This window comes from Protopterus annectens, chromosome 11.part0 (assembly GCF_019279795.1).
Source record: "Protopterus annectens isolate FY-2018-M chromosome 11.part0, PAN1.0, whole genome shotgun sequence".
NCBI lineage: Eukaryota > Metazoa > Chordata > Ceratodontiformes > Protopteridae > Protopterus > Protopterus annectens.
The window spans coordinates 1,430,718,768-1,430,745,250 of record NC_056745.1 but is presented as its reverse complement, the minus strand read 5'-3'; the positions used below and the strand labels follow the sequence as shown (position 1 = coordinate 1,430,745,250).

At 40.7% G+C, this 26,483-nt stretch overlaps 1 protein-coding gene across 7 annotated transcripts in view; it reads left to right on the top strand.

The window, feature by feature from the left end:
• LOC122815888 (ankyrin repeat domain-containing protein 26-like) overlaps positions 1-26,483 on the top strand; it is a 2,190,206-nt gene that overhangs the window by 2,022,754 nt on the left and 140,969 nt on the right. For all 7 annotated transcript variants that reach the window (XM_044088730.1, XM_044088728.1, XM_044088731.1 and 4 more), the window contains one exon: positions 2,048-2,294. In XM_044088730.1, the coding sequence (XP_043944665.1) occupies positions 2,048-2,294 (247 nt within the window). The remainder of the gene's footprint in view (positions 1-2,047; positions 2,295-26,483) is intronic.

Here is a 26,483-nt window from a genome sequence, read left to right as displayed (position 1 = left end):
CGGTGTTTTTGTTAGAACTGGTTATGATCATAAGCTGAGTTTTCTTTGTATTGAGGATAAGTTGAGCTTTGGTAAGGTAGTTTTCAATGTCAGAGAATGCTAGTTGAGTTGTTTGCCAGGAGGGTGGGAATGTTTTGTGCAGCACAGATTAAGGTAGTATCATCTGCATACTGAATGATAGCTGCATGCTGTGTGGAGGTATGGAGGTCATTTGTGAAGACTGTGAATAGTAGTGGTCCTAAGATAGAACCCTGTGGGACTCTCATAGTTATGGGCAGTTGAGGAGAGAGAGAATTTTCCCATTTCACAGCTTGGTACCTGTCAGTTAAGTAGCTTTGGAACCAGGTAAGAGTGGAATTTGATAGGTGATATTGGTTTAGCAGGATTTGGTGTGAGACTGTGTCAAATGCTTTGGACATATCCAAAAAAAAGAGTTGACACCTGCAGACCTTCGTTTTTGAGACGGTTTACTGTGTCTGTGAAGCAGAGGAGGGCTGTAGTGGTATTGTGGGCAGGTCTAAAACCATGCTGAGTAGCTGACAAGATGTTGCTGTCTAGGAGACATTTTAGTACCTGGGTATGGATGCATTTTTCTAGGATTTTGTCGAGGTGGGAGAGTAAAGCAATGGGTCTGTAGTTATTAAGTTCAGTGGAGGTCACGCCTTTATGTATGGGTGTAACATAGGATATTTTCCAGAGTTTGGGCACATAGTTTTCAACAATTAATCTGTTTATGAGAGTGGAGATTGGGATAGCAATAGCATTTGTTGTGAGTTTCAAGAAATAGCTGGGGAGTAGGTCGGCTGCTGTTGATGAGGTTTTTAGTGTGGAGAGCATGCTTTTGATTGAAGTGGTGGAAACTCTTTTGAGGGTAAATCTTGTATTAGTGTTATTTATGTTGGGGGGTAGTGAGATAGGAACTGTCCTGTGATACTAAGGATAGAATTGAGTTCACAAAGTGGGAGTTGAATTGTGTTTCAATGAGAACTTTCGTGTCAGGGATGGTTGGTTTGGGGGTAGTGTTTTGGGTGGGTTTCAGTAGCTGGTTTACATTTTTCCAAACTTTTTTGGGGTTGTGTTGGTATTTAGTTTGTAATGTCGTGTAGTAGGATTTTTTGCCCAGCCTAATGCATTTTTTTACACGGTTGCGCAGTTCTTCGTACTTAGTTAGGCTTTGTGTTTGTTTTGTTTTTTTTTATAGTAAAGCCAGGCAGTATCTCTGGACTTGAGGATTTGTTTGTTTTCTTTACTGAGCCAGGGGTTTGTAGAGGTTCTAACCTTGATTTTACACAATGGAGCAACAGTGTCTAGGTGTTGTGGAAATGTTTTGTTGAAATATGCTACAGCCTGGTCAAGTGGGAGGGTTTTTAGGGGGATCCAGTCACAGTTACAGAGTAAAGTATTGAGGACCTCGGGAGAGAATTTTGTTGTGTTTCTAGTGGATTTATAGTTAGTGGTTTTACATATGCTTGTTCTACTATGTATAAGGTATATTATGTTGTGGTCACTTAAGTTGTCTGGGAGACTGCCTGTGTGGGGGTACAATGTGGGGTTGTTAGGACCCAGTCAAGGATGGATTCCCTTTTAGATTGTTTTATCACATCTATTTGGAATTTGATGAATGATTCATGATTCAGAATTAAATACTGTGTTTAACGTGTTTTATATTGGTTGCTGTTGTCAAATTAGTAGTTTTGCAGTATAGCTTTTACATGGTGTGGAAAACATCTTAGTTTAGGTCTGTGGCTCTAAACGTTTTGAGTAGTAGTCTGGTTTCAGAACTCCTTAGGTTTTTCATATAAGGTAAAAGGAAGGCAGCAAATTTGGGCAAAATGCTATTCTGAATCTAAATTTATGTCTGGCATACTCTGTACAGATTGTTGCTTCAGGTGATTACAGGTAAACTGTAAAGATGTTCACATCTTAACATCCCTCCATTTTACTTTCAGTTCATAAAAAAGTAAAAGTATGTAGTATTGTACCAGCTGTTGCTAAAGAACAATCTACCTAACATTATATATATTTTTTGTTTTTTTCTTGTGCACAGAGCTAATGAGAGACTGTCAGAAACCAATGCAAAGCTGCTTAGTGAACGGCAGCGAACTAAGTCTATCATTGCTGGCGGTATTGTAAATGGAAGTCTGAATTCAAGCCCTTCTCTGGATGTGAATCCATTTTACCTTACCAGTAATCTTGGAGCTCTAAACAGAAGTCTTGGCCTTGGAGGAAGTTTCTTAAGTCCTGTAACAGATGCATTTCCTTCCAACAACAAAGTGGATTCCTATCTGGCAAAGGTAATCATAGTTCAGCTAGAGCAAGTTTGCTTTTCTTTGGATGTTGGATGTACTACATTTTTACAGATTTGTGGAAACTAACTTCCAGCATGATGAATCAGTGGTGAACAGCTGGCTTGTGTTAAACTTACATTTAAGGTTTAGCGATTAATTCCATGGCATTGTCAGAAGAGTTTAAAAGCCCATATACTGTGACAACTAGTTCTAGAATGGCCGTAAAAGTGCAAGAGGACATGAATTTAATAAAAATATTTTCCGTAGGATTAATGCACCAGAGCAGCTGCATAACACTGCAGTAATAACATAATCTGAGTTTATAGGCAGTGAGTAAGTGTTGGGATTTCCTGTTCTGTTTTGTTATCATTTCAGCATATTTCAGAATTTTGGTTCATTACTGAGCACAGTGGTGCACATACCCTGGCAGATACAGAGACATCATAAGCTGGGCTTGGAGGCACACCCAGACCCTTTGCTTCCAAGTTTTCTGCTGTCCACACAGTTCAGATCACTTTCCTCTTATTTGCTGGAGCAGAGTGCCTTTGTTTAATCCATAAAATGCCAAAACCTTACAGGCATTTTTCTATTGCAGTATTGTTAGTCAGGACCCACATCAACCTACCTGTATTGCTTTAAAAAAGAACTACCATATTATTGCTTTAGAAGCGAGAACAATGTGAGTCATTGTCATAAACGCCAGTGCTTCAGCTTGGCTTTTCACAGATTAAGAAAAAACCTTAACACCAACATCAGCTTCTTCCACAAAGCATCATCGGAAGATGTTTCAAGCAAAAGCCAGCAAAAGGATACTTTTGTGTAATCCTGGGTCATTGCCAAAACAATTGAAGAAAGTAAAGAAATTGGATCCGTGACATCAATCGAACCTTTCTCCTGCAAAGTACACTCACAAAATGCACTCATATTCATTTTAGGTCACAAGTTCCACCTTGATTAAAGATTATCAGCTTTACAGAGCACGTGATCAGCAGATGTGTGCTGCTCAGTCATTTTGGGTTTTTCATTCCTAGTGCAGCATCTAGAGCAAAGCTTTGCCCTACCAATTCACATAGAGTGGTTCACAGAGTCTCTTTCCAGAAGAGTGGAGAGTGCACTTGGGTCTGAGAAGAATGTTGTCCTGGCCTAAACCTGGATTGCACAATACTTACAGCTTGGGGTGAAAAGACATTTGGCCCACACACACAGCTAGCTGTGCATGCATTCTTCAGATTCTTGTGAGTCATGTCTCACTGGAAGTGTATTCCCCTTAAGAAACACAGTTGGATGTCTGTTCTAGACCATATGCAGTCCTGTTATGACCCTCTGCCACGTTGAGTGCATTTCCCCTAGTTCCAGTGCCACATCTCCCCTGCCACTCAATTGTCACACACACACACCTCACTCAATGGTGAGTTGAGGTTGTTTGTTTTTGGAACTAAGTAGTCTCTGAGGATCCAGAGTTCCTTGTCTTTGAGATGGACAAGGATAATGAGATATCCCCGTTGTTCAGCAACTCTCCACATGACCCTTCCTGGTGGGTGATATTCAGGGTCATGAAGTGTACTGTCCACTGACCTGTGGCTTCTTTTTCTTCTCCCTGGAAATGTATATTTGTGCAGAAAGGTTGAGGAATCTTTGATCATTCCCCTGTATGGTTTATTTTCTAAAGAATGCTATGTATGCATTCTGGAAGCATCCAAATTCAGCTTTTCTGCTGCTAGAAAAGCACATACACTTTATAAACCACTGACATAATAGTGTGAATTATTTTCAAAGCATCCCAATACAAATGCCTGTGAGATCTGTTCCAGCTAATGTAGAGTCAAAAACCATAATATTTTCCACTTAACTGCCTTATAATTAACTGCAACTTTGGTATGGGTGAATAGGAAAACTTTTTCCTCATTATCTTAAGACTTGGGTCCCTTAATTTTCTTTCCTCTATATTGATTCAAACCCTCTTAATAGACTATGTTCTGAATAAAAACTCTTATCCAGCTTCTATTCTAGGCCTTCATGTTCCTCGCTATCGTTTTTACATGGTGTTCGTAAGTATGGCAAGCTCCAGAAGATGCTTGTATGAGATGGCATGGCTTAAGGTCTCTTCCTTTATGGACGAGCTCAGGCAGAACATTCTGGCTGCCCCCTTTTAGGTTGATATCCTGTTTCATTATCCTGTCTGATGACCTGGCCAAGGACCTTCTTTTTCCTAGTGCCAACAACTTACTTTGATTGCTTTTAACAATAATGTCCATCATTTGTAATCCAGTTTTGTCAAACAAGTCCACTGACTCTTTATATGCCTGTGTACCTTCATTAATCCCATTCGATAACTTCCATAACCCGAGTCCTTTCGGCACTTGCCTCAGTGCCATGGACGGCGATGTCAGCAACGACGGAGGTAGTCAACAAAAAGGAAGGAACATTCAACAATGGCTTCACCTACCCGAAGTGGACATCTCGGCCCCGAATGAGGAGGGAAGGATTACCTTAACCTTAAAGAAGCAAATTGAGTGGTTCGAGGGATTGTGTCAGAAATACAGAGGCCTGCAGCTCGACAATGCATTTCTTAACAAATCCATGGCACTGAGGCAAGTGCTGAAAGCACTCGGGTTATGGAAGTTACCGAATGGGATTAATGAAGGTACACAGGCGTATAAAGAGTCAGTGGACTTGTTTGACAAAACTGGATTACAAATGATGGACATTATTGTTAAAAGCAATCAAAGTAAGTTGTTGGCACTAGAAAAAGAAGTTGTTTCTTTAAATGAAAGTATTGTTAATGATTTATTATTTACTCAATATGTTAAGAACTATCAGTCTGTTTTGTCCAATTTGGAACAATATGTTGAAAAAAGTGTTAAAATCAAGGTTAGAAAGTTATCCAGGTATATGTATGATTACAAAAATAATGTGGCCTCTACCCCCCAGGTAACAACAATAGAAAGAGGGGAGATAAGGTCAATAACAACGAAAATAATAATGTAGATGCATACGATGAATATAATGTAAGGACAGCAGACAATGATGCAGGCCAAAATGATTTTTTAGATTGATCTCCACAGTTAAGGAGGTCAGAACGTTTACAAAACAGGAGGGATAGGGTGGAACAAAACCAGTATTATACCGGGCGACAACAGGAACAACTACCACAGACGAGGAACAGATATCCAACGAGGAGACAGTGGACCAACAACAATTACAACATGAAGAAATATTAAATGTAGATAATACTATTGGAACATCTACAGTTAGTTACAACAATTTGTTGGACAATAATGATGAAAGTTTGTTGGACATTACCAATTACTCTGTATGTATACAAGTTAATGTATCGCCTACGGTTAAAGTGTATAAAAAATCAGGGTTCAATGTGTACAATTATAATGCCATGGATATAAAAGAAAACCATCATGATGTTTTCAGTAAAGGTTTTTCGTTTGTACCGGAACACAAAACTAATGTTGTAAAAACTTATTCTAATATCAGAATGTTAAGTTGTCATTCTCGCCTTCATTCTTGCTGTATGGGTTCAGAGCCGATCCTCGTCTCCGACTCGGCCTATACTATAGCTCGAGAGCTATTTTTACAGGCTTGAGGCAGCCCTGTAACCCACAATACCATGCGCTAACTCCCCAGATCTCGTTTGCCGCTTCGCTGCAAGGTTGTCTTTTTTTACCGGCTCAGGTCAGTAAAGAGAATTCTTCTATTAAACTATTTTTCAGGTAGTTTTTTCCAGTTAGTTACCCTTGGTTAGGTCCCTACTAATTGTTTTATTCATACAACCCTTTTTGTAGCCCTTCTACCCTTCTTTAGTTAATTTTTATCTTTGGGCCTACGGGCTTTTCCTTAGTTTTCCCCACCCCTTACAGTGTCTGTGTGTGGGTTTAGTCATTTCCCTTAACTTTTCTATTTTTAAGTTGGTGTGTGTGTGGACTGACTGTGTTTTCTGTTGTTAGGACTATGTCCAAAGAAACTGAGGTCTCGGGATTCAAGAAGTGTGACTCGTGCTGTCAGAAAATGTCTCTGACAGACGGTCACACTTCTTGTGTCTATTGCTTGGGGCCTTTACACCTGCAGGACTCTTGTTCCGTCTGTCACGGGTTTAGTTCAAGAGTCCTGCAGGAGAGGCGTAATAAGCTCATTTTAAGGGGCTTGTTAAAGCCCGATGACTCCCCGTCCAAGTATGGCTCGGGGAAGTCTTCAAAAACAGCCAAACCCTCGGCTCCAGCTTCTGAGTCAAGGGCTGGCGTTATCGAGATGGCTCCGACATCAGTTTCAGTCGGATCCGAGGCGGGCAAAGTGGTATCCGCTCCGAAACCAGCATCGGAGTCGACCCCAGCACGCAAGCGGTCTAGATCCCCCTCACTAGAATCCGTTCGATCGGCTCCGAGATCCCCTCTCCTGTCAGAGCGGAGTCATAGGACTCAGTCATTTAGGTCATCCAGGCTGTCCGACCACGACATCGAGAGGGTGGTCAGTAGGCTCATAAAATCTCATGCACGAGCCCAAATGTTCCAGAGCCCATCTCACCAGACTGTGGCTCCTTCGGTACCGATATCGATTCCTCCTCCAACTCACCCCTCGAGTTCGGAGCCGGAGTTTGTCAGAACCGTAACTTTGCCCACATCGGAGTCGATACTCCCACCTTCGGCTCCGGTGTCGTTGGCTCCGACCTCTTCATTGGTTCCGTCTGTGGAGAGATCTGGGCGCCGGGACTCCATTGTCAGCTCCGAGGGGGCGAGTGGCATCGGACTCTTGTCCGACCCGCCTCCTCTCGGAGCTCGCTCTGATTAGTTCGGCCCCGACATCATTCTCGGAGCCTTCTCTGTCGGTGCCGGGGGCGTTTCGGGTCTCTTCGGAGCCAGGACTACCTTTGGTACCTGATAGGGAAGCCTTCGAGGTGATGAGGAGCATGCTGGACCCAGTGTCCACTCCAAGGTTAAGTTCTGCAGCTCCTCCCTCTACAGTGCCTGTTATGGTCTCTGGCCATCCTCCTACATCTGACAGCAGAGATCCAAAACGTAGGGTACCCACTTTGGGTGTCTCCTCCTCTTCCGAGGGCTCCCCTGAAGTTTCAGGGGAACCCCCTAGGAAAAGAAAGTGCAAGAGGAAGCACATAGACTCCCCCGAGCAGGGTTGCCAGATTTCCAGCACCCCAGGTAGGGACAAAAAAAAAAGAAGAAGGTCTCTCACGGCAAGTGAAGACCAAAAAAAGGTCTTCAGCAACTGATGAGCAAAAAAAAAGGTCTTTAATGCCATTAATTAGTGCTTCACTATGTGCTTTTTTTTATCAAAGAATTCAAGCTTTTTTTTGTAATATAACAGGTTTTATCCATTTCAATAAACAGTATATACATACACACACACACACACACTGTTTGTTTACACACACACTATTGCTAATGCCAAGTCTGTTTTCAATGCAAGTGTTTTGTTAGCCAAACATCATTCAATGTTTTTTAAAGTAAAATGTTAAATTATAATTTTGAATTAAATCCAAAATGTATTACTATAAAAAGTAAAGAACAAAACAGTATGCACACTGACAGGTCTGAACAGTGTTTCATGCTAACTGGGGACAGACTGCCATACAATCGGCTAGTCGTCCGCCACTCTGCATAAAGGCCCCATCCATGATCTGGCTCTGGGTGAAGACTTAGGGATATAAATAAATACAAAACGTATACATACACCATATGTAGGTTTAGTCATTTCAAAGCTGCTTAAGTTTAAGCCACTACAAGAAATGAATCGTGGTCACACCCACAAAGAAGCATACATTTAATAGAAGCATCCCAGTTAAAATGCAACTCCTCGTGACTTAACTGCAGTAATGTACAAAGGCTGTTGCCACAAATGGTCAATAACATATGTACATACAGCATTACACATCCGAAATACTGAGCTGACAGTTTCACAACAGAAGTCAAACAATTATTTTTTCATGAAAATGTCCTGTCCAAGTTCCAACTCTCCTATGTAAAGTACAAACTTTATTGGAGAGAGGGCCTTGAATACCATTAACAAACAACATGTTAAACAGTAAGAGATCATAAGGGAACCAGAAATAGTTATGCCCCGTCAGTAGCTACTTACCTATGATGCACAGAACACAACTCGGGTCGTGACACTAAACACGGAGCTTCTCGTGTTTAATGCATTGCAGTTCCACATTCAACACAAGTAGCTCCGTGTTTAGCGATTTTTGATTGGCTCAGATATCGGCATATGGGCCAATCAAAACACGGAGCTTCATTTAATGCGGAACACAAGAAGCTCTGTTTAGCAATTTTGATTGGCCCGTATGCCAGGTATACGGACAATCAAAAAAAAAACAAAGCGGAGGCTGGCCGGGATTTAAACCGGCAGGGCGGGACTCGGGATCAGGCTGCTGATCTCGGGACATTCCCGCCCAAATAGGGACGTCTGGCAACCCTGCCCCCGAGTCTGTCATGTTGGACACCGACTTGGATGAGTCGGAGGGTTCCCCCAGATCCCCCTCTGAGGATGTCTCCTTTTCAGACATCCTAGAGATCCTAAAACAGAGGGGAAATTGGTCCACTCTCAAACCCTCCGAGGACGAGTCAGTTTACCTTGACATTTTTGGATCTCGCCCTTCCACCTCCTGGGTGTCTCCCGCTTTCGACCCACTAATGGAGGTAGTGGCTAGAAAGGCGTGGGCAGCTCCTGATTCAATGGAACCTACCCCTAGGAGGCCCTCTAAATTTATTTCTGCACCAGAGGACAAATCCTTTCTCACCAAAGGTGTTTCAGTTGATGCTATGGTGGTAGCAGCCGCCACTAAGAAGGAATTGGCTGATCCTTCTGTACCTGTTCATCCTCCTAACAAAGAGTCCAGGACCATGGACAGGTACGTCAAGCGGACATTTGCTTCAGCTACCTTTACTATGTGGTCGCTGAACTATTTATGTCATTTCACCCGCCTTCAGAGAGACTTGCTCAAAGAACTGGGTGAAACTATACAGGATCCTTCTGCTGCGGGATATCAGGACAAGATGAACTCCCAGCTGGCCACCCTGAACTCCATTGTTAACTCCTCTATGCGGCTTATCTCCTACGCAGCCAATGGAGCGAGTAGGGCCGCAGGCACAGGTGTTGCGTTGAGACGTCACGCTTGGATGCGACTCTGTAACTTTGCCGATCCCTTCAAGGCGTCTTTTACCAACACCCCCTTTGATGGTTCAGAATTGTTTGGACCTCAGGTGAAGAATACCCTCACCAGATGCGAGCAAGATGGTAAGACTCTCTCTGCCGTGGGAGTCCATTTTTCCACACCTTCTAGACCTTATCCTAAGGGACAGACGGGTAGAAAGATGTGGTTCCGCAAACCACAGGGAGTCGTGCCTGCCGCACGTGGCGAATTTCCCCCCAGAGGCAGAGGGGGGAATAATAACAGATGCCGCCCCAGGGGCAGAGGGGGTCCACAAAACCAGGGTTCCAGGGAATCTTTCCCTGACCAACCTTTTCAGCATCCCTAAGAAGCTGCCCGACTGTCCACCTTCGGAGGCAGTCGGGGGAAGATTATCCCTGTACCCGGAAGCCTGGCAATCCCTTTCCCAAGACACATGGGTACAGAAGATCATATCCGAGGGTCACAAAATTCCCTTCACTTCCCCTCTTTTACAACCGCCAAGACCCATACCAGATGTACCACCCGCACAAAGGGGTCAGGCACAGCTAGAAATAAAAAAGCAGTTAGAAAAAGAGTCATCCAGGCAGTCCCAGCAGATCAGCTAGGATCCGGAATCTACTCCAGATTCTTTTTGGTACCAAAAAAGACTGGAGACTGGAGACCCATTTTGGACCTCAGCAGATTGAACAACTCTGTACAAAAGACAAAATTTCAGATGGTAACACTGCAGTCCATTCTACCCTTTTTGGGCAGAGACAACTGGATGTGCTCGTTAGACCTCCAGGACGCGTACTATCATATAAAGATACACAGGCGCTCCAGGCGGTTTCTCCGCTTCCAGCTGGGAGCCAGTCATTATCAATTCAGAACCCTGCCCTTTGGTCTCACCACAGCCTCCCCCGGGTGTTCACCAAATGCTTGGCAGTGGTCATGGCTCACCTGAGACAAAAAGGATTCCAGGTGTTTCCATATCTAGACGACTGGCTCATTTCCGCTTCCACCAAGCAGCATCTTATAATGGCCAGGGATTACACTATTCAACTTTGCAACAATCTAGGTATTTCTATAAATTTTGCAAAATCCTCCTTGTCAATGTATAAACTTTATAGGCGCCGTATTAAACACCACAGAAATGTCTGCAACATTACCACCTCAGAGAGTGAGGGACATAATGCGGAATGTTCAGTCCCTGTTTCAGCCCAGCAGAATTCAAGTCAAGCTAGTATTGAAAGCATTAGGCCTCATGGCAGCGGCGATTCTTCTACTCCCATTAGCCCGCTTCCACATGAGGCTCCTCCAGTGGATGCTGTTTTTTTGGTGGTCCTTTCAACAGCTCCCAATGACTCACAACATCTTGATAACCGAATCATCTCTCCTGGTGGATGGTTTCCCCTCAGCTTTTTCAGGGCAGACCCTTTGTCCCCCCCCCAGTTGCCACGGTGACAACGGATGCCTCCCTGATCGGATGGGGGGGCATTATCAGGGTAGGACGGTCCAGGGCACATGGCAACAATTAGAATGCCACCTGCACATAAATGTCCTGGAGATGAGGGCAGTGCTTTTAACGTTGCAAGCCCTTCAGAGCTCTCTTCCCACAGGGACGATAGCAATTCAAACGGACAATATGTCTGTGGTGTGGTACATAAACAAGCAGGGTGGAACAAAGTCCCACCCCCTATGTCGAGAAGCATTCAGACTTTGGCAATGGGCGATTTCCTCTCAATGGTTTCTGATAGCAACGCACATCCCCGGGAAGTCCAATGTCATAGCGGACAGATTGAGCAGAACTATCCTCATGCCTCACGAGTGGTCTCTAAATCAAGCGGTAGCAGACAGAATATTTCAGAAGTGGGGCCAGCCTTGCTGCGATCTTTTCGCAATTCCTCAAAACAGCAAGTGCCTTGACTTCTTCACACTCTTTCCTCTACCAGGCCATCCCCCCAGAGACGCTCTTGTTCACGATTGGCCCCGGGGTCTTCTATATGCCTTTCCTCCCTTACCATTGATACCGCAATTAATTCAGAAAGCAACCGCATTGAGATCCAAAATTATCCTCATTGCTCCGTTTTGGCCTCGACAAGTATGGTTTCCGTTCCTGCACAGTTACCTACTGGAACAGCCTTGGCATCTGGAACCCCTTCCGGATCTGCTGACCCATCTCACAGACAAGCTGCATCAGTCTCTTCATTCCCTCAACCTCACAGCTTGGTTGCTCCACTTCCAGCCATAGCCAGGCTTCCCCTTATTTCTCCTCCTGTTCGTGATATCATTCTGGCTTCCCATAAGTCCAATACTAGGAAGACGTATGCGAGTAAATGGAAGCGTTTTTCGCTCTGGGCTCAAGCTAGGTCCTTAGATCCTTTCCATGTACCCATTCATAAGGTTCTAGACTTTCTGGCGGAACTCTTTCATTCAGGGTCATCGTCAGCCACTATCAGGGTGCAATTAGTGGCCATTGCTAATTTTCATGTGGGGCTCTCAGAAGCAAATATTATGTCCCACAAACTCTGTAAAGCCTTTCTCAAGTGCATCTTTTTGCTTAGACCTCCAGTTAAGGATCCGCCCCCACAATGGGATTTGAATTTAGTTCTAACCTCATTGATTCTTCCTCCTTTTGAACATGCAGCTTCTTGCTCCCTCAAGCTTCTTTCTTGGAAAACTCTGTTTTTAGTAGCCATAACATCTGCCAGAAGGGTATCGGAACTTCAAGCCTTGTCTGTCCGTCCCCCTTATTTGGTCTTTCACAAAGACAGGGTAACTCCCAGAACAAACCCTTCCTTCCTACCGAAAGTGTCCTCCGAAGCAAATCTAAACCACTCCATTGACTTGCCTGTCTTCTTCCCAGACTATTCCAACAGGGCTGAACAGAAATTACATTCATTGGATGTTCATCGCCAACTATGGTATTATCTAGACAGGACAAAACAACTCAGAAAGTCAGACCAGCGCTTGCTCTCTTATGCTGCAGGAAAGAAAGGGCTTCCAGTATCAAAGGTTACTCTTTCCAGATGGTTGACATCTATTATTACCTTTGTCTATGAGTTGAGACACAGGCAACTTCCGTCTAGGCCTAAGGCTCATTCAACCAGGGCACTATCAACATCAACTGCCTTTCAAGCAAGGTTACCATTAGATGCCATATGTGCAGCAGCTACATGGGCTTCCCAACATACCTTTATTGCCCATTATAAACTTGATATAGCCTCCAGAAATAGAGCTGACTTTGGTTCCACTGTACTCAGAAGTCTGTTCCATTGAGCCACCCAGGACTAAGGTGCTAGGGACGCTGTCCCATCCAGCAAGAATGAAGGCGAGAATGACAACTTAACATTAAGAAGTTATGTTCTTACCATAACGTTCCATGTTAGTTGTCTTCTTCGCCTCTTTTAAGGCCCCTCCCTCCTGCCCCTAGCCTGGACAGACTTGAGGTCTCTGAGTCCTTCCATTTCTGGAGATACAACATGTTACGGTTTCCCCGTATCCTTAGTGTTACTAGCAGGAGTCCATTTGCAAATGAGGATTATAATAATATATTTATACTATGTCTTAGCTTCCAAACGAGATCTGGGGAGTTAGCGCATGGTATTGTGGGTTATAGGGCTGCCTCGAGCCGGTAAAAATAGCTCTCGAGCTACAGTATAGGCCGAGTCGGAGCCGAGGATCGGCTCCGAACCCATCCAGCAAGAAAGAAGGCGAGAAGAAGACAACTAACATGGAACATTATGGTAAGTACATAACTTCTTATTATATGCTAGACAGTTACATTTGGCGATATTTTTTAAAGATTCTACCAAAACAATTGATATCCCAGCAAGTGTTATGGTATCAAGGGGTTTGAACAGAAAGAGTACTTTTATCCCACCATACAATAATGAAGTGGCGACATTTGAGAAAATGTGTATTGGTGGGTTGATTAACAACATAAAAATGAATCCAAAACTGTATTATGATGACAACTTAAACAGAAGTGAAAGGGAAGCTCTATTACACTTGGCAACTAATAGAGAATTAAGAATTATGAAACCAGAAAAAGGTGGGGGGCTGTCATCATGTCAAAATTTGACTATACAGCGAAAATGTTAGACATCTTGGATGACACCACCACCTATCTGGGAGTTTCTGTAAATGAGGTAAATATAGCATATCACAGGATTGATTTGTTTTTGTTGGATGCATTACATCAGGGAACAATCAATGGAGACAATTATAATTATTTGAAAGTTGACTACCCAGTCACCCCCGCTGTGCTTGGATCCCAAAAATACACAAAGATTTGTACAATCCACCGTTTAGAGCTATAGTTACATCCAGAGAGACCTTTGTCAGCTTATGTGGACAAAAAAAACAGCGGGTTGTGACAGGGGCCCATCACATGCTAAAGGATTATTGGCATTGCTTGCAAAGGTTCAACAACTTTCAAGGTTTAGATACTGAATGGTCTTTTTTAACTGTTGATGTGATAAATCTGTTCACGGTTATACCCCATGAAGAAGGCACAGATTATTTTACCGAAAGCTTGGTGGCCTAATGGTTAAGGTGTTTGCCTTACAAACACAAGGTGCAGGGTTTGAGTCTCACAAAGGATAATTGGCTAGGCTTAAAATGGCTCTCAAGGGCAGTTAGCTTAGTACTAACCTATGAACCTATGAACCTATAATGACAGTGTGAATTTTATTGTATCTTGCATGGAAATAGTACTCAAGAACAATTACTTGATGTTTGAAGGGGAGATTTTCCACCAAATTTCAGGTGTGGCAATGGGGGCAAAGTGTGCCCCTATTTTTGCCAATTTAGTTTTACTCCATTGGGAGGAACAACGTGTCTTGAATTCTATCTATAAGGAAAAAATATTACTATATAGCCGGTTCTTAGATGACATCCTGATGTTGTGGAAAGGTAATGAACAGGAAGCTAAATGTTTTGTAGAGTATTTAAATACAACTACCTTTCTGAAATTTACTAGTAAATGGAGTGATGAACAAATAGATTTTTTTGGACATCACTCTATTAAAAAGTTCAGATGGTATAGTGAGTAAAATATATAGGAAAGAAACATACAGTAACTCACTACTGCGTTACAGTAGTTGTCACCCTTTGCATCAGCGTAGGGGTATTGTAAAGGGACAAATGGTAAGGTTGTCCAGACTTATAAATGACAATAACATTTTGGAAAAAGAATTATATATCTCAATAGGGATGTTTTTAGAAAGAGGCTACCCTCTTAAGCTGTTGACTAGAATACGCAAAGAAGTTTTAAGTAAGAGAAACACGTTGTTTCCCCCTAATTTAGGGGTAAAGAGTATTGACAATGTGATAACATCTACACAACAAGATTCATTTAATTCTAGGGCTTTAGTTTTAACTTACAATAGCTAAACAAAAGGCATCGAGGAAGTTGTACGTACAGCTTGGGACATTTATTTCAGTAGTGAACTTAAAATTTTTTTTTGGTAGGTTTCCTAGAATTGTTTACTCAAGGGGTAGAAATATTAAAGAATTTTTGGAGCAGCATACTATCTATACTATTTCCAAAATGAGTAGATGTGGCACTTGTAGGATGTGTAGGTACATTAATGATGGCCCCTATGTTAGTGTACAAGGTTACAACAGAACCATCTCCTGTCCAGGTAGAGTTAATTGTAACACACTCAAGGTGGTTTATTTAGACACATGTACCAACTGTAGTGCTTACTATGTTGGTAAGACAATTAGGAGATTAAAAGACAGGATAGGTGAGCGCCTTAGGGCTATCAAGAGTCATGATACACATAATGCTTTACATATACACAGTACAAAGTGTACTAATTTTAGGAGATTTGTATTTTTTGTCATAGACAGGGTGTTGTTCAGTGAAAGAGGAGGAGATGAAAAATTAAAGGTGGAACTTTTGGAATATAAATGGCAGATTATTTTAAATGCCTTTATGCCATCTGGGCTTAATGAATACATCTCCTTAAAACCAATATTTATTTATTTATTTATTTGCATTTGTTAACCGGGTTGGCCCAGCTGGGTAAGAATTACCCTTTTTCAGTGGAGACCTGAGAGGAAAAGCCCCAAACAGACATACAAATACATACAAATAGAGACAAATTAACAATATTACAGAGGAAAACAATATTATGGGTACAATGGATAAGAAAAACAAACAATGAAAGTTTGAGAATATGAGTAAGGTAGGCCAGAGGCATGCATGCAAAAGATTTATGAAAAGGTGTTCTGAGCAAGATCTCTGAATTAAGTTAAAGTAGGCAAAGAAATGATGATTTAGGTGTGGAGTTAGTAGTGTGGGAGTTTTAGGTGGGAGCATGTGAAGGACATTCCCATTTGGAGGAGAGATGGGAGAGAAGCATGGATTTGAAATTGTTGTGGTTAGGTATATTACGTAGTGGTGTGGGGAGAATATTGAAGCAAAAGGCAAACTTTATTTAGATATTAAAATGACATAATGCTTAAGTGCATAAATTATAAAGTAAATTATTTAAATTATTTGATATGTATGTTTTTATATGTATATTATGTACTTTTTATGTGTATCTTTTACAGTCATTGTTAACTCTGAGGCTGGGACTGTATTATTATTATTATTATTATTATTATTATTATTTTGACACATGCTTCTTTAAGAACAAGGTAATTATGGCTTTGGTTAATTGGAACATTGTTCAACCAATATGTATAAAGCATTGGCTTAACTTAATTCCATTCACTCTGATGATGCCATGTGTTGATGGTGAAAGCGCTTAGTGTGTGGATCATTAAAAACGCTTCAGAAATACTTGGTTGGTCGTGGTTCTGTTTATTTAACATGTAAAGATTAACCTACTTAGTGCATGTTTCTTTTAGAGTCTTGTGAAATTTGAAGTTTAGCAAAGCCATCAAAAGGAGATGATTGAAAGCATCTTCCACTTCTCTGTGTAGTTTATATATATTGCAGTATTGTCTTAAGACGTAAGGTTGATTCCTCTTTGTTATGTAGGTAACCTGCTTATCTCAACTATACTGGGTTGTCATAGTAAAGACCTCATGGAGGCTGGCCACACATCTCAGTTGTCTGAGTTTTAGACATTACAGATATTACATAATGTCAGGAGTATTAGAGTCATCTTTGTTCAAGCCTAATTTATTTTTAAATTGAAGATACATTTTTATATTTCAGTTGCATAAGTTGTGAGAAGCTGTCATAGTATTTTATTCTTTGAAGAAAAAAGGTGCAGCTGCAATCACCATGAATTCTGTCATGGGAAGGCTGTTTAACAGAAAAGTGAAAGCTGTGGCTTCATAAAGTTTCTTCTTTGCTTTGATCAGAATAGCTGAGAAAGTTCAAAAGATGTAGATGTACAGATTCCTGCATGCCACAGGGAAGGAAGCATTGATCAAATGTAATAATTTTACCTTTCAAAAAGAGGAAAAAGATAAAAACAGCAAAAAGTGAGAAATTCAGGAAGTTTTTGAGCACATGAAAAAATCTTCAATTTATCTACACTTACTGTCTGCAAGAATGCAGTACTTAGTATAAACTATGATTTCTTATGTTACTGAGCTAGAGAATCAAGCTAAAGACTATGACTTTGAGATGACTTGTATGAATTGTTGATAACCAGCACACTAAACTGGGTAAAAGAAATGGTCAGAAATGTCAGAAAATACTCCGGCTTTCATTACCTATTCAGCCCTGAGCAACAGGAGGCTAATTAATTCCCTTATATTCTTTCAAGCAAGTAAACCACTTTTCATCCTGAGAGCCTTTCTCCAAAATTCAATACCGAAAACATATAGTTAAAAATGTAAAACCTCTTCAGTAAATAGTGGATTGCATACTGGTGTTAGTAACAAAGGTTTGTCTGCAGATGCTGAGTTTATATTGCAGATTTGTGAAAGAAAAAAATAGTATTTTATTTGCCAAAAATACCAGTACTGTGGTAAAACAAAGGATTATATATTTGTAAGTGTGCATGATAGAGCCATGATATCATCAGGAAAAATTTTTAGTTGTAAGAGAGCTTACCAATGATGCCTAATAAGAGGGGGTAGCATGCTGTTGCTTTGTAACATTGCAGAATATATGACAATTATGCATCTGATTTTGCTGCGTTTCAAGCAAATAATCTATAAGACCATACATGTTAGGTGCAGGTAGTAGTAGCAACATTGTGTGCACCTTAATGTTTTGTATAATTTGGCATCCTTTTCTTCACTTGAAGGTCACACAGATTTTATGGAATTAATGTTCTTATAAAAATAGTTAATTGTCATAACTGATTTACCAAAAGGAAACCAGTCTGGTGGACCCCTGCCATAAACAAGCTATACAACAGAAGGAGGAAACTAGTACAGAAAAGAGTAAAATCCCAAGAAGGGAAGACATCCCTGATCAGTATCAGCAAGAAACTATGATCCCTCATAAAATCATCCAAGGTTAGCTTCGAAAGAAAAATTGCCAAGGAGTCCAAAGATAACCACAAGGCATTCTTTAGCTATGTCAAGAATCTAAGTGGCAATTCTCAGATCTGCTCGGAGTTAGTGCAGAATGGCATAAAATACACTGAACCGACCGATATCACTAACATCCTGGCAGACAGATTAATTTCAAACTTCACCCCAAAATAGCCCATAACCATACCAATAGAATGTAGTGCCCCTGAAATCACAGACACTCAGGTTAAAACAGCCCTCTCCAAAGCCAAAAACACAGCATCAATGGGACCGGACGATGTCCCAGGCTGCGTCCTACATGAGCTCAAAGATGAACTAACCCCTCACCTAAACACACTGTTCAAACTCAGTCTCTCCACAGGCTACGTGCCCATAGAGTGGCACACAGAAATGATTATTCTGCTCCACAAAAGCGGAGCCACAACAGACCCCAGGAACTATCGCCCTATAAGCCTGACTAGCTTGGTCTGCAAGGCTATGGAGCACATCATCATGGATCTCATTAACAGAGACATTTGGAACCTTCAAACACTGTACCCTACCCAGTTCGGCTTTGTCAAGGGCAGATCATGCCTCCTAAACCTGGTGGACTTCTTTGAGACAGTTACCAAGGCTATAGACAAGGGAAAGGTGGCCCACACAGCCTACCTAGACCTCACAAAGGCCTTCAACACCATTCTTCATTCAGGTATAGACGAGCTCACCAGCCTGAACATAAACCCCTATGTCACGAGATGGGTTGCCAACTGGCTCGTGGACAGAACAAACATGTTAAGAGTTGCAGGAGCTAGGTCTGACTCTAAACCGGTTACAAGTGGCGTTCCCCAGAGCTCAGTCCTAGGACCCCTCCTGTTCGGCATATACTTCTCAGAGGTACAGGCAAGCACAGGAGGACTATGGCTGACTACGTTTGCAGACAGCTGCAAACTAGGGGCTATAATTGACTCTCCAGCTGACATAGATATCCTCCAAAAGGGTCTCACTGAGACAGATACCTGGTGTCAAAACCATGGCCTCAAGCTAAATGCCAAAAAGTGCATAGTTTTACCCTTTGGAAAAAATAAAGTAACCACACACTACCACATAGGTGGTAGCCCCCTAAATACGGAAGACGTAATAAGGGATCTGCGGACCCAAGTAGATAGAAACCTCTCATTTGATAAGCACATTGCCAAAGTGATTAGAAAATCCTTATATGTGGCTCACAAAAGGGTTTGCATCCAGATCACACATCAGACCCATCATAGAGTACAATGCCCCATTTGGGATGTACCTTACAAGACACCTGCAACAGCTGGAAAGACCACAGAAGTACCTCACCAAGATGATCACTAGCCTCAAACAGATGCCCTATGTAGCTCGACTGAAGAAACTCCAGCTGTACTTGGTCGCATACCGTCTACTAAGAGGTGATCTCTGCCTGACATACAAGGCCATGTCCAACCCAGAATTGATGGACATGCTCCACCTAAAGAAAACCATATCCCCTCTAGCCACACACTCTAGGGATCTAAACCTCACCACAACAATAAATAGCACATGCTGGAGGGATAGATTCCTGTCCTAGAGACTTCCCATGCTCTGGAACAAGATTCCAATCTATATTAGGCAGAGCTCCTCGCTAACCCTCTTCAAGAGAAACCTTGACGAGTGGATGGGAAACAGAAAGCTTACCACGGGGATCACCTCAATGGCTCTGCTGGACAGAGGCACAGGGAACTAATCTAAGGGGGCGGCGAAAGCCAACACATTCTGGCTAGGCTTATAAATGCCTTCGGGCAGATAGCCTAGTACCTGTCCATGAACCTATATCTCAGAATGTCTTCACATTAGTCACCATATTTCAATATATTTTATGCTAACACCCACTACTTGTATACACCAGCCCAGCATGACAGTATTAACTCAGCCGTTGTATTATTAATGTAAACATATAAATTATCTCGTATTTTATGTTTCATACCTTTTTTGCTAGCACTCTCTTTACATCCCACACTCACCATTTCATTATGCATGCTTAAAAAATCATATCAGTTGTGGCTATAACATTTCTACTTTAGTTCTTGGTATGCATTGTATGAAGACTTCGGAAATTAGACTTTGAAAACATTGTTGAGTATACTCATTTTGCAAGTATAGGGAAGTCTCCTGTGAAGATAAGTATACTGTTACAGAATACATAGAAACTCATATTTTCTGGTACTCATACTCTTTTTGGAAGTAATGAATTAAGAGAAGCAGGCCTTACAATATTAGAAGCTGCGGATATATGCAAAGTGAATTAAATTACAGGTACATATTTAGAGGAGTTAATCGATGAAATCAAAATGTGTACAAGGAATTGCATCAAGTAATAAAGTAAAAATGAAGTATAAAGTGACAATTTGCAGTAGCAATAATAGTGACAAGAAAAATGTACCTGAGGGGCAGAGGAAGTATAGCACAATTGAAAGTGAAGCCTTCTGTACTAGATATCAGTATAATCATGAAAAGAAGTGTTGGACAATTTTGGAAGCTGTAATCAAAGGAATCATATTGCAGAGTTCTGTAAAATTAAAACTGAGAGTCTTCCAAGGAAAGTGCATGTTATTAACACAAGACATAAAGATAACGTTACTTACAATTGTTGGATACTTTGAAGTCAGAAAGTAAATAGGCAAAACAAAGCTTGAAATTTAATTAACAACACAATAGTAATATTTTGTCAAAAATTAAATTTTAAACCATGGAAAATGAAAGGCATTGAAAGGAAAGCACTTTGTACATTACTGTCATGTCTAGGGCACCAGTAATGCCACTGTGTGAAAAACAGTTAATGTAGCTATAAAAATAAAGGATGTAAGCTCATTTTCTGTTGTAGCACTGGATCAGGAAGGCACGTGACATAATGTTTTTGGTGTGTTTCCGTTGTAAGAAGCTGAGCATGGTGAAATGTTTTAAAAAGAATGTGAACATATTAAGTATATACAGAAACTACTTGAAGGGTTATCTTGAATACTGTACAAAACCATAAAAAAATCTTGCATGACTGTGTTGTTTTATTTACAGTCTTGGATTGTTAGGAGACTGTTATATTCAAACATACAGATGGTCTTCCAGTATGGTCAAAGAAAAGGTAACAAGAGCTTTCAGGAGCAGAACTGGGCAATATTTAAAGACAATGGAAAGCTTATATGCCATTAAAAGTAGACCTAACCTAATGTCACTGCTGGAAAGTACAACAAGATTTGCATTTGTATTGATCCATAGAACTTGGAAGAGAGCATTACCAATTGCTTATACTTGAGGAGGTGTTCTCATTTATTGTAAATGCTAAGCTTTGTCTGTATTAAGTGAAAAGCAGGAATTCTGGAAGATAAAAGTGACATAAAGTTCTAAGTTGTATATGTTGAATCCATCATTAGGAAGATCTGTATTCTTAAAGTCAGTTGGGTATCTTGTCAGCACCAGAAGTATTTTAAAGAGCTATCACTAAAGTAATTGAAAAAGTGCTATGAACATCGGTGATGATCTGTTAATGTAGAATTAGACACACAAATAGCATAATAAGAGACTGATAATGCTATTGAACAGATATAAGATGTATAATGTTTATAGTGAACAGGAAAAAGTGTAAAATAAAAATGAAAGATGTGAAATATATTGATCATAGTCTGACATCAGAGAGGCCAAATCAAGACTTGGAGAAAGTGAGAAGCATAGCGTCAAAACTAGAAGACAAATAAGCAGTAATGGGATATCTGTAGATGGTGTATTATTTTGCAGAGTTTGTACTTAGTAGTCTGAGAAAGCTACTGGATCAAGACATAGACCAGGAATGGCACTCTGAACAGGAGAAGAGTTTTGAAATGCTAGAATAATAACTATTTACATCAAAATATTATAATGTAAATAGGCTACTTGTGTTACAAGTGGATACAAGTCAGAGTAATATAGAAGCTGTGATTTTAAAGAAAAACTGACACATTGTCTGTAGTTCAAGAACATTTGTAGATGCACAAAAGGGATTTTCTAGACTGAAAAAAAACTGTTAGTGTTGTACAAATGTAAGAGATTCAAAGACTATTGGCAAAATATATTAGTAAAAACAAATCACAAACCCATGCAGAACATATGTATAAAGTATTTTAACAGGACAACTTTTGAGATTACAAAGACCTGAGTGTGAACTACAGACCAGACAAAGAACAACATGTAGCAGATATGAACAGTAGAGCATGCTTATCAGATCATAATGAAAGTTTACTGGAAGAACTAGAATTTTTTGAAGTAATACTACAGTTAGCAGTGACAGAAGAAACAGTAAAATAATTTCCAAGATGTATTAAGATTAAATTATAAAATAATTCAGTTACTGAAAGGAAGAAAAGTCAGGGGTTGACCAAAGCAGAAATCAGCAATCAGAAAGAAATTCTTACCTTATCTTTCATTCATGGAGGAAAGAAATTTTGTGTCTAAGGCTAAATATTTGAAGCTTACAAGATTATTGTATATAAACATCTAAAAGAAAAGATGCTTGTGAGAATATTTGTCAGATTGTAGAACAGTGAATTACAAGGAAAGAACAAGAGACATTATGTTTTAGCCAGGAGTGTCAGTACAGGTATAGAAATTGATCCAAAACGGACATATATAATATGTAATGTAACAGCAGTCCACAAGTAGAGATGTTACCATTCATAATACTAAAACCAGTCCTGGTGTTGAGTAAGCATCAATTTGCTCCATTTCAGAAGAGGCATCACTCCAAGTATCCTGTAGTTACCAAGCTAACAGATAAAGTAAGTGATGGTATGCTAGGAGTATTAGCATTTTTTTAGATAAGGCGCACTTTGCTTTGTCATATCAGACAGTGCTGCACAATTCATGACTATGGAATTTAAAAGGTTTAAAATATTTGAGCGACAGTGGAATCTTAAACATGTGGCTGCAAGCTACAGTCTAATGGCCAGATGGAAGCAACTGCACAGATGGAGAAGAACCGGATAAAAAAATTGCAGGATTGTTGTTTGGCAGTTTTGAAATTCAGGAATACTGCATTGTAGAATCTCGGTATTTCAGCTGCTCAGTTACTAACAGAAGTTGAAAAATAAATAAATTACCAACAACTTTAACTTACTAATGCTGGAGAATCAAGACAAGTCAAAGAGATGCTGGAAAAAATCAAAGGCAGACATGTCACTATAATAAGTAATCAAGGAGACTTTTAGGAATTGCAGAGACAGAGTGAAATTACAGAAGTCTTGGCAGGATTAACAGCCTGAATCCATAGTAACTGGGTAAGCAGGTGAACAGAGTCCTGGGGTTCAAGTAGAACATGGAAATTTGCAGAGAAGAAACTACAAGACATTTATGTGTAGTCTAAAAGTATGTTGCAAGCTAAGAAAGCACTGATGTACAATTCTGTACCGCATCCTTGTGACTGAGAGTGTTGTCTTGCATGAAGAAGCATTCCTGCTGTGTCTTCACCAGAGTCTGAGGAAGAAAGAGTGCTCCAGAATGACTCCAGAACAGAATCCAAATTAACTGTGAGTAGCACAGTATAAATATCAAGATTCAGAAGAGTAACCAGAAAACTAGAGAGATAAATGGACAGTTCATAGTTTATAGTTGCTCCAGAGTTCCAGTAATTGATTGACTAAAAGTTATAAAATTATTTAGTATAGAAAATAAAATTATACTATGTACAGACTGAATTGGTAGCATATTAGCAGAACAGCAAAGTTAATAATCTATTGACTCTCTAAGTAGTTGCTGTTTCATAATGTAATATTTGTTATGAAGGAGGGATATAGCATATAATGCTTGATATTTTTAAGAAGTAGGTTTGATTTCTGTTGGTAACTAGTGCTGCAGCACTCCCATTCCCTAAATATACTAAATCTAAATCACACCAACTTGAAAGGGAAATACAAAAAATGTATTGCTAGAAAATAAATCTATTGTGGTGATAAGCTTCCCAGAGGTAGACCAGGCATGGTAGGCAGATCCTCAATATGAGGGGAAAATTTTTTTGCACATTTTTAGTTCACACAGGCTTTGCTTATTATTTTGAGCAGGACTTTGAATTTTAGGCACAAGCCTACATTACTTGTTAGGTTTTTGTTTTGCATTTTGTTTTTTGCATCATGTGTCAGGCATTCCATATTTCTAGGTGGATTGGGCATTCCTGCAGGGATACCCCTTCATCAGCTGCAACTTCAAGTTGGCTTCTAAGGCCTCATTCCACCAGGGCAGCTGCCACTAACAGTGGAGTTAAGGGGTGGCAGTGCACCTATTCTGAAGCAGCTACTCTAGGTTCAGTATACTTTTCTAGGCATACAAGGCTTGTTATATACTCTGCTACTAGGCTCTGCTTTGCTGCCAGCTTGCCCCCCTGGCCTCTGCTTTGCCCTGCTACTTATGACTGCAGCAAAGGGAAGGGAAGACGAAGAACATAGTTTTTGTCAGTACTGCAGCAAGGGATGACTATAGGTTGGTAAATACTGATGTTCTCCCTCCTTCCCCTCTGTCCCCTGTCCTTGTGGGTCTGGGTGAGTTGTGATATATATATATTTTATTTATATATTTTGTACATATTGTTGTATATATTGTTTTGGTGCAGGTTGTTTTTGGTTTTTTTGGGTTGGTCTTCTTGGGTCTGGGGCAAAAGAAAGAAAGACTGAGGAAATGACGTCGGACATTGTACCCTGTACCCTGACGTACTGGCGCCAGTCTAAGGCGCCATGACCAGCCTCTCTCCTTCTTTCCTGGGCCGACTGGGGTGGGGATACCCAATAGTCAGGACTGCAGCAAGGGAATCCTCGAACATCTACATTTATGGTAGGTACAAAACTGTACTGTATGTTTTCATTAAGGTTAAGTATACCTGTGTAATCTTATGTTCTTTAGACAATATTTATACCTGTTGTTCATTTACCTAAGAACATACCTATTGAGGTCTTACCTAAGCACCTTGGTACTTCTGTTTTAATCTGTGGTAGAAATGCTTCTTTTTGTAGAGATTGTTTTTCGCATTTTGCAATGCATTAATGGGTCCCTATCAGTCCATCGAACAGCATTTTTGATGCTATTGCATCAAACATGCCATTCGTCAAACTGTTTTTACTGAGATAGTGGTACAGTGAGGATCGGGAAATTTGGTCTTTCCCCACTGTAGTGCAATCTTGGAGTTAGTATATATAATTAGTGGGGGGTACAGCTGCCCACATGAGCGGAATTTGATGAATGGCATTTCTGATGAAATGCTGTTCGTTGAAGTGTCACTTTGATGAAGTGATATAGACCTGTATTAACAGCTCATTTGTTCCCTAAGAGTTAAGAGCCCTGCTATTCATTCCTGTAAGGACAAAGGACATGTGAGAAATTCCAGGAGCAGTGCCATCATATGTAGGGAACTTTTTTTTTTACTTTGCCCTCTCCTTTCCCCTCATTGCATGCACCTTACCCCCCCCCCCAGTGCCCAAGGGGTTTGCATGTAGTATTTGTCTGTGAGACTATATTTTCCACATGTGGCATTCCCTCTGTCAATACTCCTCTTGAAAGAATTGCATTCCTTAAACCCCAGTATCCTGCATGGATACAGATAAGTCTCCACCCCAGGCATGCACCCACATTTCTCACAGACAGAGACAGCAGGCTTCACTGTGCTACTTCTGTCTGCTCTCTCTCTCTCTCTTTCACTGGCCAACTCCTTAAGCACCCAGGTTCCTAATTGAAATTGGGATGCTGGTGTCATAGCCAGGGCATTATTCTTCTTATGGAGATATTTGATAAGTAGTGTGCATCTATCAGTACCCTGCCTATGTCATATGGTTGCTTATCACATTCTGGAAGATTGACAGATTTTTTTCTCTACAAATATGGTACTGCATGGGAATCTACACAGATATTATGATTTACTGTTACAGTAACCCCACCCAAAAAAGGTAGTACTTTTGTTGGTCAGCATATTTACCAAAACAGTTAATTTTCAAAGAGAAGTCACTATAACAATAAAGCTACATTCCCCTCCTAGCTTGCTTCATACCGAACACACACACACACACACACACACACACACACACACACACAAGAAATATGCTTCTGAGAGTAGTTGTCAGATTGTGGAACAGTGAATTACATGGAAAGAGTTTGTGATGAATCAACTAAGGATGTCCCATGGAATGGTATGAAGTCATTGATGCTCTTTAGGAACAGAGGGCCTTCTGGGACTGGGTTGAAGTAAGTTAGGTGGGAATAATCTCTGATTTTATGATGTATTGTTACATTGACTTCTCTTTGAATAGCTCCAATAATGGGAATTCTTTAACTACAGATGAATTAAAATTTTGCTTTTTGTTGGAAGGATGATAGACTGTCTGTCTCTCTGGCCAACTCCTTCAAAACCCAAGTTCCTAACTGAACCTGGAATATCTGAGTCTTAAGCATAGTTTTCAGTGAAAGTATTCTTAATATGCTGTAAGTTTTAAACTGGTGACAGTCTAATATTTCAATTTGTCTTGCTTCTGCTTATTTGTAGTGTGCAGAGTTTGCCTTAGGCACTAAAGGATTACGGTTTCTGCCTTGTGGCTTGTACTACCTGCTTTTATACCAGAGTCACT